This window comes from Hyla sarda, chromosome 8 (assembly GCF_029499605.1).
Source record: "Hyla sarda isolate aHylSar1 chromosome 8, aHylSar1.hap1, whole genome shotgun sequence".
NCBI classification, from domain to species: Eukaryota; Metazoa; Chordata; class Amphibia; order Anura; family Hylidae; genus Hyla; species Hyla sarda.
The window spans coordinates 209,832,451-209,845,838 of record NC_079196.1 but is presented as its reverse complement, the minus strand read 5'-3'; the positions used below and the strand labels follow the sequence as shown (position 1 = coordinate 209,845,838).

General features: G+C 44.9%; 1 protein-coding gene across 6 annotated transcripts in view; it reads right to left on the bottom strand.

Moving 5' to 3' along the window:
- The window catches only part of TSC2 (TSC complex subunit 2), a 77,419-nt gene that overhangs the window by 27,120 nt on the left and 36,911 nt on the right, over positions 1-13,388 (bottom strand). For 4 of the 6 annotated variants that reach the window (XM_056535578.1, XM_056535581.1, XM_056535580.1 and 1 more), the window contains exons 26-27: positions 7,744-7,866; positions 3,096-3,260 (exon numbers count right to left, since the gene is read on the bottom strand). In XM_056535578.1, the coding sequence (XP_056391553.1) occupies positions 3,096-3,260; positions 7,744-7,866 (288 nt within the window). The remainder of the gene's footprint in view (positions 1-3,095; positions 3,261-7,743; positions 7,867-13,388) is intronic. The other 2 variants (XM_056535582.1, XM_056535583.1) reach the window with 1 other exon arrangement.

Sequence of the window (13,388 nt, the reverse complement as noted above, 5' to 3'; positions counted from 1 at the left end):
CCACACCAACATTTACCATACGCCAGACCCACAACAACATTTACCATACGCCAGACCCACACCAACATTTACCATACGCCAGACCCACACCAACATTTACCATACGCCAGACCCACAACAACATTTACCATACGCCAGACCCACAACAACATTTACCATACTCCAGACCCACAACATTTACCATACGCCAGACCCACAACATTTACCATACGCCACACCCACAACATTTACTATACTCCAGACCCACAACATTTACTATACTTCAGACCCACAACATTTACTATACTCCAGACCCACAACATTTACTATACTCCAGACCCACAACATATGAGTTGTATATTATAGGGTGTTATGTTGTGGTCTAGGTTACAGTTTTATAAGGTTTTCCAGTTTGCAATCTGGGTACAGTATATTATAGGGTGTTATACAGTTTATACCATTTCCCAGACTGAAACATATATATAGCCTTATAGTAGTGGTCTTCAAACTGCGGACCTCCAGACGTTGCAAAACTACAACTAACAGCATGCCCGGACAGCCGTTGGCTGTCCGGGCATGCTGGGAGTTGTAGTTTTGCACAGGGGTCAAGTCCTGGGGGGGAAAAAAAAAAAAAGTGTGGGAACTCGCCCAAAATTTCCAGTTAAAGGGGTACTAGACATCAAACCCTATCCAAAAGGCTAGGAGATAAGATGTCTGATCCCAGGGGTCCCGACACTGGGGACCCCCACGTTCTACCTGCTGTACCCGGCATTCATTTAGAACATTGGGTGCAGTGCTGGAGGCTCGTGATGTCACGGTCATGGCCCCTCAATGCAAGTCTATGGGAGGGGGCGTGACGGACGTCACGCCCCCTCCCATATACTTGCATTGAGGGGGCATTACTGTGACGTCACGAGCCTCTGCCCCGAATCACCAGTCATCCAGCACCAGTCATCTAGCACGGAGCAAAGCTCGCTCAGTGCACCAGATGTCTGGGGTGCCACAGCAGAGATCACAGGGGTCCACAGCAGCAGGACCCCCACGATATGACATCTTATCCCCTATTCTTTTGTATAGGGGATAAGATGTCTAGGGGTGGAGTACCCCTTTAAGGGCTGGTCCTGCAGGACTCCTGCTAATGGGAACTGCGTTCCTGCTGTGGAAAAAGTGCAGGAACTCCGTTCCCATGAGTTCCTGCAGGACTTGAGCCCTGGTTTTGCAACATCTGGAGGTCGGCAGGTTGAAGCCCACTACCCTATAGCATATACTGTACCCACACTGCCTATAGAGCAATGGCCTCCGAACTTGTGAACCTCCAGATGTTGCAAAACTACAACATCCAGCATGCCCAGAGAGTCTATGGCTGACCGTGCAGTGCATGCTGGGAGTTGTAGTTTGCCCCCTTTAGGGGAAGGGGATGCAAAGCAGGGCTGGGAAGAGGCCACTCTTGGGGTTCACACAGCAGAAGGTTCATGCGGAATTCTGCAAAAATATTCCACACGGACATTTCACAGCAGCAGAGTCCTATTGATTTCAACATGATTCTGCTGCTCTGTTCACATGGCAAAATTTCCACAGCAGAACCTTTTCTATGTTTTTGCAGGTTCCACTCAAAAATGCATTGCAGTCTTTGAGATGGCGCATTTCCGAGCGGTCATGTTATGCAGGGGATTCTGCTGTCTGTGGAATGTCTGCACGGAAATTTTCCGCACGGACATTCCACCGTGTGAACGTAGCCTTAAATGGGTACTCCGGTGGAATTTATTTATTCATTTATTTTTTATCAACTGGTGCTGATTTGTAAATTACTTATATTAAATCTTCACCCTTCCAGTACTTATTAGCTGCTGAATACTACAGAGGAAATTATTAATTTTTTTGGAACACAGAGCTCTCTGCTGACACCACGAGCACAGTGCTCTCTGCTGACATCTCTGTCCATTTTACGTACTGTCCAGAGTAGGAGAAAATCCCCATAGAAAACATATGCTGCTCTGGACAGTTCCTAAAATGGACAGAGATGTCAGCAGAGAGCACTGTGCTCGTGATGTCAGCAGAGAGCTCTGTGTTCCAAAAAGAAAAGAATTTTCTCTGTAGTATTCAGCCGCTAATAAGTACTGGAAGGATTAAGATTTACAAATCCATTTAACTTTCTGGCACCAAAAAAAAAAAGAAAAAGTTTCCCCCCCCCAGAGTACCCCTTTAAAGGGAGTTATAGGCTCTTTAGTAATTTAGGGCAAAGGAGATCACTGTCTCTCTTGCCCCAGGAGTCTTAGCAGCAGCAGTCGGCCAGTGTCTCAGCTGAGTTGGCCATCTGGGCATGCTGGGATGTGTAATTCTGCAACAACTGGAGGCACGCTGCTTGGGAAACACTGACTTTAGGTTACATAGTTACATAGTTAGTACGGTCGAAAAAAAGACATATACCCATCAAGCTCAACCAGGGAATTAAGGGGTAGGGGTGTGGCGCGATATTGGGGAAGGGATGGGATTTTATATTTCTTCATAAGCATTAATGTTATTTTGTTCCAGGAATGTATCTAACCCTGTTTTAAAGCTGTTAATTTTTCCTGCTGTGACCAGTTCCTGAGGTAGACTGTTCCATAAGTTCACAGTTCTCACGGTAAAGAAGGCGTGTCGCCCCTTGAGAATAAACCTTTTCTTCTCCAGACGGAGGGAGTGCCCCCTCGTCCTTTGGGGGGGGGTTTAACCTGGAACAGTTTTTCTCCATATTTTTTGTATGGGCCATTAATATACTTATATACGTTTATCATATCCCCCCTTAAACGTCTCTTCTCAAGACTAAACAATTGTAACTCCTTTAATCGCTCCTCATAGCTAAGATGTTCCATGCCCCATATTAGTTTAGTCGCGCGTCTCTGCACCCTTTCCAGCTCCACAGTGTCCCTTTTATGGACAGGTGCCCAAAACTGAACAGCATATTCCAGGTGAGGCCGTACCAATGCTTTATAAAGGGGGAGTATTATGTCCCTGTCCCTTGAGTCCATGTTCTTAGCAAGTAGAAAGGAGCTTTTTAAATACATTCGGGAGACTAGAATGGACCATTGGGCTGAGGGCATGTTGGGGCACTATGGGGTCTACAATATTATACTTACCTCTTGGGTACGGCAGTGAAGTTGGAGAACACATATCTGGCCATCATGTCTAGACAGATCTCCGTTAGTTCTAGGTGAAGGTTTTTCAGGCTATCGTCGGCCTGAGCCATGAAGCTCTCGTCGGCTGAGCTCAGGCTGGAGCTGGTCATAGAGGTCTGCATCCGGCTGTGCAAAACAAAGACGTGTTACATGGCTGTATGTCCTCAGGACAGGTCTGTAGGAGCATGACTTAACCCTACAATAATACCGCCATGGCGAGCACACCCGGATAACCTCATCCACTCATCTCTCTTGTTTACAGATACTTTGCTTTACTTCTCTGATATGGATCTTCTCTGACACTGACCGAGTCCATGTTCCTTGTACATTTCAAAGGAGTTCTGGATGGAACCCCCATAATGCTCAGAATATTGAAAGTTTTTAGTAGATAAATCCCCTAAGGACGCAGCGATTTCTCTTTTTTTTGTGGTTTCATTTTCTCCCTACTTGATTTTTAATAGCCATAATCCTTTAAATTTTCCACCTTCAGGCCTGGAAACGCCATGATTCACCGGTCAATTGACCGGCCTATCACGACGATCGGCAAGACCCCCTAGGCAGGTGGTCTCCAACCTGCGGACCTCCAGATGTTGCAAAACTACAACTCCAAGCATGCCCGGACAGCCGTTGGCTGTCCGGGCATGCTGGGAGTTGTAGTTTTGCAACATCTGGAGGTCCGCAGGTTGGAGACCACTGCCCTAGGTGATGTGCTGGGATGGCTGCTGATCGACATCAGCAGTCATCGCGTTCCGATCACAAACTGGTGCGCGGTGGTGACCAGAAAACCTAAAGGGCATACAGGTATGCCCTTCATCCTTAAAGGGGTACTCCAGTGGAATTTTTATTTATTTATTATTTTATTTTTTTAAATCAACTGGCTCCAGAAAGTTAAACAGATTTGTAAATTACTTCTATTAAAAAAATCTTAATCCTTTCAGTACTTCTGAGCTTCTGAAGTTAAGTCTTTTCTGTCTAAATCCTCTCTGATGACACCTGTCTCGGGAACTGCCCAGTTTAGAAGAGGTTTGCTATGGGGATTTGTGTCTAAACTGGGCGTTTCCCCAAGACAGGTGTCATCAGAGGGGATTTAGACAGAAAAGAACAACCTTAACTTCAGAAGCTCATAAGTACTGAAAGATTTGTAAATTACTTCGATTAAAAAATCTTAATCCTGTTTAACTTTCTGGAGTCAGTTGATATATAGAAAAAAGTTTTTTCCTGGAATACCCCTTTAATCCTTCCAGTACTTTTTTAGGGGCTGTATACGAACGAGAAATCCAAAAAAGAAATGCATTTCCTCTGATGTCAAGACCACAGTGCTCTCTGCTGACCTCTGCTGTCCATTTTAGGAACTGTCCAGAGCAGGAGAAAATCCCAATAGCAAACATATGCTGCTCTGGACAGTTCCTAAAATGGACAGCAGAGGTCAGCAGAGAGCACTGTGGTCATGACAGAGGAAATGCATTTCTTTTTTGGATTTTTCTTTAGTATACAGCCCCTAAAAAGTACTGGAAGGATTAAGATTTTTTAGTAGAAGTGATTTACAAAACTGTTTAATTTTCTGGCACCAGTTAAAAAAAAATTCCATGGGAGGACCCCTTTAAAAGGGGTACTCTGCTCTAAACTCTTATTCAAAAGGATAGTGGATAAGAAGATCGATCACGGAGGCCCCGCCACTGTGGATCTCCGCGATCTCCACTGTAGCACCCATTATTCAGTGCACTCCACTCCGTACCAGATGACTGGCGATGCCAGCCGCAACGCCCTCCTCCATTCACGTCTATGGGAGGAGGAGTGACTGATCTGTACAAGCCGTCACGCCCCCTCATGAATGGCGGTGACAGGGCGTCACGAACGCGGAAGCTGCATGCTTCCGTGTTCCGGACGCCGACGCCGCTTTGGATAGGGGATAAGATGTTTACAGCGGAGTACCTCTAAGTTTCAGGACCTGTACGCCCTTTGTCCTAAAGAGGTTAAAGGGGTTATCCAGGAAAAAAAACTTTTTTTTTATATATCAACTGGCTCCAGAAAGTTAAACAGATTTGTAAATTACTTCTATTAAAAAAATCTTAATCCTTTCAGTACTTATGAGCTTCTGAAGTCAAGGTTGTTCTTTTCTGTCTAAGTCCTCTCTGATGACACGTGTCTCGGGAACCGCCCAGTTTAGAAGAGGTTTGCTATGGGGATTTGCTTCTTAACTGGGCGGTTCCCGAGACACGTGTCATCAGAGAGCAGTTAGACAGAAAACAACAACCTTAACTTCAGAATCTCATAAGTACTGAAAGGATTAAGATTTTTTTAATAGAAGTCATTTACAAATCTGTTTAACTTTCTGGAGCCAGTTGATCTATATAAAAAAAAAAAAAGTTTTTTTCCTGGATAACCCCTTTAAAAAAGCCTCTGAAAAAAATAAAAAATAAATGATAACATTCTGTTAAAGAACAAACCATGCCCTCTTCTGATCCATATAAAACTTTTTATTATTTTTCCATATACAGGGCTGTATGAGGGTTATTTTGGGGGAATATATCACATTTTTATCAGTACCATTTTTTGTTTGGATGGGACTCGATCAACACGTTTTATCATTTTTGTCTGGTATATGAAGTGGCCAAAAATCTGTTTACACCATTCATTGTGCGGGATCACCGACGTTCTATATTAATACTTCAGACAATTCTGCATGCAGCAAAACCAAATATTGTTTATTTTGTTTACCTTATTTGAAAAATGGGAAACTTCAAATTTTAACTTTTTTCATTTTTTTTTTTTTTTTTTTTTTTATACATTATTTTACATTTTATTCACTATTTTTAAGTCCCCATGGGTGACTATTACATGGAATCTTTCTATTGCAAACACTGAACAATTCTGTGACATAGCATAGATCAGTGTCATCGGCGCTCTGCTAATACAGGCTGCCTGGAATCTTGGAGTGCTGATCAGATGGCACAGAGGCAGATAGGCACCCTCCAGCCATCATATCAAGTCATTGGGACCCTGCGATTTTGCTGCAGAAATCCCGGTTAACTTCCCTAAAGGTCAGGCACCTGCATGTTGCCGCTTTAAGACTTTAAGATAGCCCTCTCTTTCTCAAGTCCCCATGCACAATTGTCTGGGCTGAGTGTGCATGTGTTCTGAATAAGAAGGAAATAAGATGAAGCCAGACACCTCTGGCAGCAGTCTCCCTCCTGAGAACAAAAGGAATAGGCATGCTGAGATCCAGCTGCCCGATTCCTTGTTCCTGCAGGTAAGGCAGACATTAAAGGGGTACTCCGGTGGAAAACTTTTTTTTTTTTTTTTTTTTCAAATCAACTGGTGCCAGAAAGTTAAACAGATTTGTAAATTACTTCTATTCAAAAACTCTTAAACCTTCCAGTACTTATTAGCGGCTGTATATTACTACTACTATATACTACTAAATTATTTTCTTTTGGGATTTCTTTTCTGTCACGAGCACAGTGCTCTCTGCTGACACCTCTGTCCATTTCAGGAACAGTCCAGAGCAGCATATGATTTCTATGGGGATTTTCTCCTGCTCTGGACAGTTCCTGACATGGACAGAGGTGTCAGCAGAGAGCACTGTGGTCGCGACAGAAAAGAAATCCAAAAAGAAAAATAGCTTTCTCTGTAGTATACAGCAGCTGATAAGTACTGGAAGGATTAAGATTTTTAAATAGAAGAAATTTACATATCTGTTCTTTCTGGCATCAGTTCAGTTGATTTAAAAAATAAATAAATGTTTTCCACCGGAGTACCCCTTTAATCTTACCTTTACGGACATATTTACTCAAGATCAGTAGGAGGCAAGTAAAGCAAAGTACTCTCAAAGGTTGCAAAACAACTCATCGGGCTATAATTTGGAGTTACTGAAAAATCTGTATATGGCTCTTACAAACCAGACGTCTTGGACAGCGTTTTCCAATTGGTGTACCACCGGCTTTTGCAAAACTACAACTCCCAGCAGGCCTGGACAGCCTTTGGCTGTCCAGGCCTGCTGGGAGTTGTAGTTTTGCAACAGCTGGAGGCACCCTGGTTGGGAAACACTGTTCTAGAAGCTGGTCTGTATGCTTGGATGAGCCAACCCAATGGGTCAAAGTATTGGATAATATTGGAATATTATCCCCAGTCATGATCCACAGACCTGTCTCAGTGTTTAGTATATGAATCAGTCATGCAGCAATCATAATTCAGTCTACAATGACCCCCCCCCCCCCCCAAGAGAAGAGTGCAGACGGACCACCAACATTAGAAATCGGGACATTATATTCATTAAATCGGTCATAGCACATTACACCACTATGGGCACTACAGATCCTAATAGTCCGTCCAATGGGATGTTCCGAAATTGCACTCTTGTCTTTTCCACAAAGGGTTAAAGTTCTTCTATTAGAAAACTTTCAGCAAAATTTCCAGTATTTCAGTATAAAATAATACAAAATAAATAAAAGAAAACGTGCATTGTGTGTGTTAGGTCTCCCCCATTTTTGGGATAGCTTGAATAGTTACAGAATGGGCACTACTTTCTAGATTTGCCATGCAAGTCTCCCTGGCATGCAGTCAATACCCCAGTGTGAGGGGAGAGTGTAACCCCCCGTTCCCCCTATACCTGTATGCAGCACGTTCCGACACACTGATGCTGCGAGATCGAAAGGCATTGGAAAGGTCTCTCATCTCCTTCACCGGGGAAGAGTCACTCAAGCCCGGCTTGGTTTGTTTAGATAGCTTCAAGCTACCCATTTCAAGGAGGAACCCCCACAGCAGGACGAAAAAAACAAAAACAAAGTGTGGGGCAAGGGTGCCCACCGCCACCACCCAGCCCACATCATCACACGTGTGGGGGAGAAAAAGTGTTCAAACCCAAACCCACACAATGGGATGGAAGGTGGAAACCAGTGTAAAGATGTGGAGAGTTGGGTACATCAGGAGGCCGTGGAGATCGGAATTGGGGGTACACCATAGAAAGGGAGAAACAGAAAAACAAACAGAACAACATAAATGCAACAAATGAGGAGGCAGGAAGCAAAATGAAAATAAAAAAAAAATAAAATAAAATTTAAATAAAAAATAAAATTAAGTTGCAAATTCATCATAGGAGTCAATTGTGGCTGAACTACTAGGTGTTCTCTGGCTGGTGGTACTTTGCATAAAACATTACAGAACCGCATATTCATGACCATATAGATACGTGGTGAAGGGAATACTTGATAATTAGAGATGAGCGAACTTACAGTAAATTCCATTCGTCACAAACTTCTCGGCTCGGCAGTTGATGACTTATCGTGGTTAATTAGTTCAGCTTTCCGGTGCTCCGGTGGGCTGGAGAAGGTGGATACATTCCTAGGTAAAGAGTCTCATAGGACTGTATCCACCTTTTCCAGCCCACCGGAGAACCGGAAAGCTGAACTAATTTATGCAGGATAAAGTCATCAACTGCCGAGCCGAGAAGTTCGTGACGAATCGAGTTTACTGTAAGTTCGCTCATCTCTATTGATAATGTCAGCTCTGTTCGTGACCAACTAAAATGTACATCCAGTAATGGCACAAGACTACGGGCGGTTAATCTTTGAATTTGGCTGAAGTCCTATAGACTTGCGCAAAATCCGTAGATTGAACTAGGGGTAGTCTGGCACCATTACTGGATGTAGAACTTAAAAATTCCTGCCATTTTACATAGATGGTTTCTCCTCAGAATGCAGTGATCCCTCAAGTTACAATATTAGTTGGTTCCAGGACGACCATTGTATGTTGAAACCATTGTATGTTGAGACCAGAACTCTATGGAAACCTGGTAATTGGTTCTAAAGCCACCAAAATGTCATCCAAAAATAGGAAAAAGTGAGGATAAAAGAAAAATAAGTAGATAACTAATCTAGATAAATCAAATCCTTACATATAAAAGTAAGAAAGATCTGCTGGGAGCTGTAAATCACTGTCTATGTCAGTGTTTCCCAACTAGGGTGCCTCCAGCTGTTGCAAAACTACAACTCCCAGCATGCCCGGACAGCCAAAGGCTGTCCGGGCATGCTGGGAGTTGTAGTTTTGCAACAGCTGGAGGCACCCTAGTTGGGAAACCCTGGTCTATGTAGAGGACAGGAGCTTCTTAAAGGGGTACTCCGCCCCTAGACATCTTATCTCCTATCCAAAGGATAGGGGGATAAGATGTGAGATCGCCGGGGTCCCGCTGCATCAATACAAGTCTATGGGAGGGGGAGGGGCTGTCGTCACGCCCCCTGCCATAGACTTGCATTAAGGGGGCGGGCCGTGATGTCATGAGGGGCGGAGCCATGACGTAATGATGCTCCGGCCCCTGTATTGCCCGTCATTCCATGCAGAGCGATCTCGCTCTGCGCAGTAATGATAGCAGGGTGCTGCAGCAGCGATCCCCGGGGTCCCCAGCAGCGGGACCCCGGCAATCTGACATCTTATCCCCTATCCTTTGGATAGGGGATAAGATGCCAGGGGCGGAGTACCCATTTAAGGGTCCTGTACAATACGCACAATGTTCACGGAGTCGCCCTCACCTGGTGTCCAAAGGAGCAGGTAACCCTGGTACAGGTAAAGAGTACAGAACATGTAATACCTCCCTGTACTGTAGGGGGGCACTACCAGACATCAGTCAGTGCATACACTTCAGTAATACAGGGGTTTTACCAGTGAATGGCTGGAAGATCTGACCAATCAGAACGGACATTGACGGGTTATGCAGATCTGGACTGTCCGTAGCATTGTATGTTGAGTCTGGTTTCAAGTTACAATGGTCCAGAAAAGATCATTGTATGTTGAAACTATTGTATGTTGAGGCCATTGTAAGTTGAGGGATCACTGTATGCCATCAATGTCTGATCAGCGGTTGGGCAGAGCCGCAGCTCCCGCCTATACATCATGAATGACGTGGAAGCAAACAGTCGATAAGCAGGGATACTGGGTATCCTGAGGATAAGTTATCAATGTTAAATACCCGAAAATCACTTTAAATAGATTTTACTATATATGGGTATTAAAAGGGGAAATTGGCCGCTAAATGTAATATGTGGCCCTAAATAAAAAAGGTATTCAGAAGATCTTTTCACTGCCCTTTGCCGGTTTTTCTACATTCGCCTACCCATACCTGCCGTGTGTGAGAGCTGTGTGTGATATCAGAGGTGTACTGGGTATTCTGTGCCAACAAGATGTCTTCTCCATGCTGCTTCTCTCCCTCTCCAACAGCCTCACAGACACAAGCTGCAGCTGCAGCCCCATCCTCCCCTCCTACAGTATGCAGATTCAAAGACAAACTGCAGCTGCATCCCCTTCTTCCCTCCTACAGTATGCAGATTAAAAGAAACTGCAGCTGCATACCCATCCTCCCCTCCTACATTTAGCAGATTCAAAGAAACTGCAGCTGCGACCCCTCCCCCAAATCCCCCTACAGATTCAAAGACAAAAAAAAACTGCAGCTGCTGACCCCCTTCTCCCCTCCTACACTATGCAGATTAAAAGAAACAAACTGCAGCTGCATCCCCATCCTCCCCTCCCACAATAGGTCTTCTACAGGAACTGCAGCTGCATCCCCCTCTTCCCCTCCCACAGCGATCAGTCTTATAGGCATGCACTTCAGCTATCCTTCCATCTTCCCTCCTACAGCATGCAGCCTCACAGACAAACTACATGCTGTGGGAGGTGAGGATGGGGATGCAGCTGCAGTTTGTCTGTGAGAATGCATGCTGTAGGAGGTGGGACGATTGAAGTACACCTGAAGTGTATTCCTACAAGACTACATGCTGTGGGAGGGGAAAAGGGGGATGCAGCTGCAGACTTATAGGAATACACTTCAGCTGTACTTCCATCACCCCACCTCCTACAGCATGCAGTCTCACAGACAAACTGCAGCTGCATCCCCATCCTCCCCTCCCACAATAGGTCTTATACAGGAACTGCAGCTGTATCCCCATCCTCCACTCCCCCCCACAGTAGGTCTTCTACAAATACTGCAGCTACATCCCCATCCTCCCCTCCCACAGTAGGTCTTCTACAAATACTGCAGCTGCATCCCCATCCTCCCCTCCCACAGTAGGTCTTCTACAAATACTGCAGCTGCATCCCCATCCTCCCCTCCCACAGTAGGTCTTCTACAAATACTGCAGCTGCATCCCCATCCTCCCCTCCCACAGTAGGTCTTCTACAAATACTGCAGCTGCATCCCCATCCTCCTCTCCCACAGTAGGTCTTATACAGGGACTGCAGCTGCATCCCCATCCTCCCCTCCCACAGTAGGTCTTATACAGGGACTGCAGCTGCATCCGCATCCTCCCCTCCCACAGTAGGTCTTCTACAAATACTGCAGCTGCATCCCCATCCTCCCCTCCCACAGTAGGTCTTATACAGGGACTGCAGCTGCATCCCCATCCTCCCCTCCCACAGTAGGAAGTCTTACACAGGAACTGCAGCTGCACCCACTTTCCTCTTCTACATCAGACATTTTATTGAGGTCTACAGCAGCCTATAAAAATGGGACACAATGGTCATAACAGTCTGTAGGAGTGTTTCCCAACCAGGATGCAAAACTACAACTCCCAGCATGCCCGGACAGCCAAAGGCTGTCCGGGCATGCTGAGAGTTGTAGTTTTGCAACAGCTGGAGGCACCCTGGTTGGAATCACCAGCCTATAGGTTTCTGGCAGTGAGCAGGTCCACTGATCACAATTTAGAGTAAAATGGATCTTTCAGTGTATGCAGTTTCCTAATGTTTTATGGAAAGCATAGCAAAGCCAAAAGAACACCATAAAAAAGGTGTTATCCAGGAATAGAAAAACCGAGCTAATTTCTTTTAAAAACACCACCACCTCTGGCCGTATGTTACAACTTGGCTTCATTCATTTCAATGAAACTGAGCTGCAGAACCTGGAGACACCCAACCTGGAGAGAGATTGTGAGTGGTTTTTGAAAGAAATTGGCTTTTTCTATTCCTGGATACCCCTTAATAAAACTAGAGTAATTTAAAAAAAAAAATTTTTTACTACCAGGTCCAAACCACTGAACAGCAGTTTGTGCTACTTGTGTACTAAACTGATGCTTCAATGGCTGCAGCTCACAAATTCCCCTTAAAAAATAAAAAAAAAATTACAGAAAAGACATTTTATTGAAAAATAACACAGTAAGAGAGTAAAATAAGACGATAAAGCAGCACTGCAACTGAAATTCAGCAGGAAAAAGACCAAGAAATCCACTTGTGAATATATCAGAGGCATCATGAAGCCAACACTGGGTGACCGTAATTTAATGGAATTATAGAAGATTGCCGGTCAGCCATCTATAAACTGACAGGTAGCAGACGTATGACCCAACTACCACAAACTGATCAGCACCCCAATATCATGTTCCAAGGGTGCCGTTCCGTTACCCCAAACAACTCGCAGCTGTCAGTCCTTTTAAAATGTTGTGATTGCTATCGATCGCCACCTTTAAAGGGGTACTCTGTCGGGAAAACATCTTATCCCCTATACAAAGCATAGGTGATAAGGTGTCTAATCGCAGGTGTCCCGCCGCTGAAAACCCCCGCGATCTCCGCTGCGCCGCCCCAGTCATCCGGTGGACAAAGCGAACTCAGCTCCGTGCCGAATGACTGGCAACTACAGCCGCTACGCCCCTTCCATTCAGGTCTATAGGAGGAGGCGAGATGGCTACATACTAGCCGTCACGCCCCCTCCTATAGACATGAATGGAGAAAGCATGGCGTGACGAACACAGAAGCTCCAAGCTTCAGTGTTCCGGATGCCGCTACTGCCGGCTCAGAGAATGCAACCATTCAAAGGCAACCATTTACTACAGTATTTCCCAACCAGTGTGCCTCCAGCTGTTGCAAAACTCCAACTCCCAGCAGTCAAAGGCTGTCTGGGAATACTGGGAGTTGTAGTTTTGCAACATCTGGAGGCACGCTGGTTGAGAAACACGGAATTAGTATAAGAGCTACCCTGGCAACACAATACCCCCAGGGAACACTGGTCTTCAGTTGCCTATTTGCTGTGTAGTGGCCACTAGAGGTGAAATGTAGCATTATTTACAATTGGTCACTAGGATGACCACTAGAATCCTATTTTTACCATCCACCATATGGTTAAAACATAACTTTTATTGCGTCAAAAAATGATTAAAAACTTTTCTACCATACAGTTCTCATTGTACCTTTGTGTAATGGAGCAGCTTAGCTGCAATTTGGAGTTATATCTGTTGAGTAGTATGGCTGCAGTCCATACCTAATCTCACTTGTTTGAGA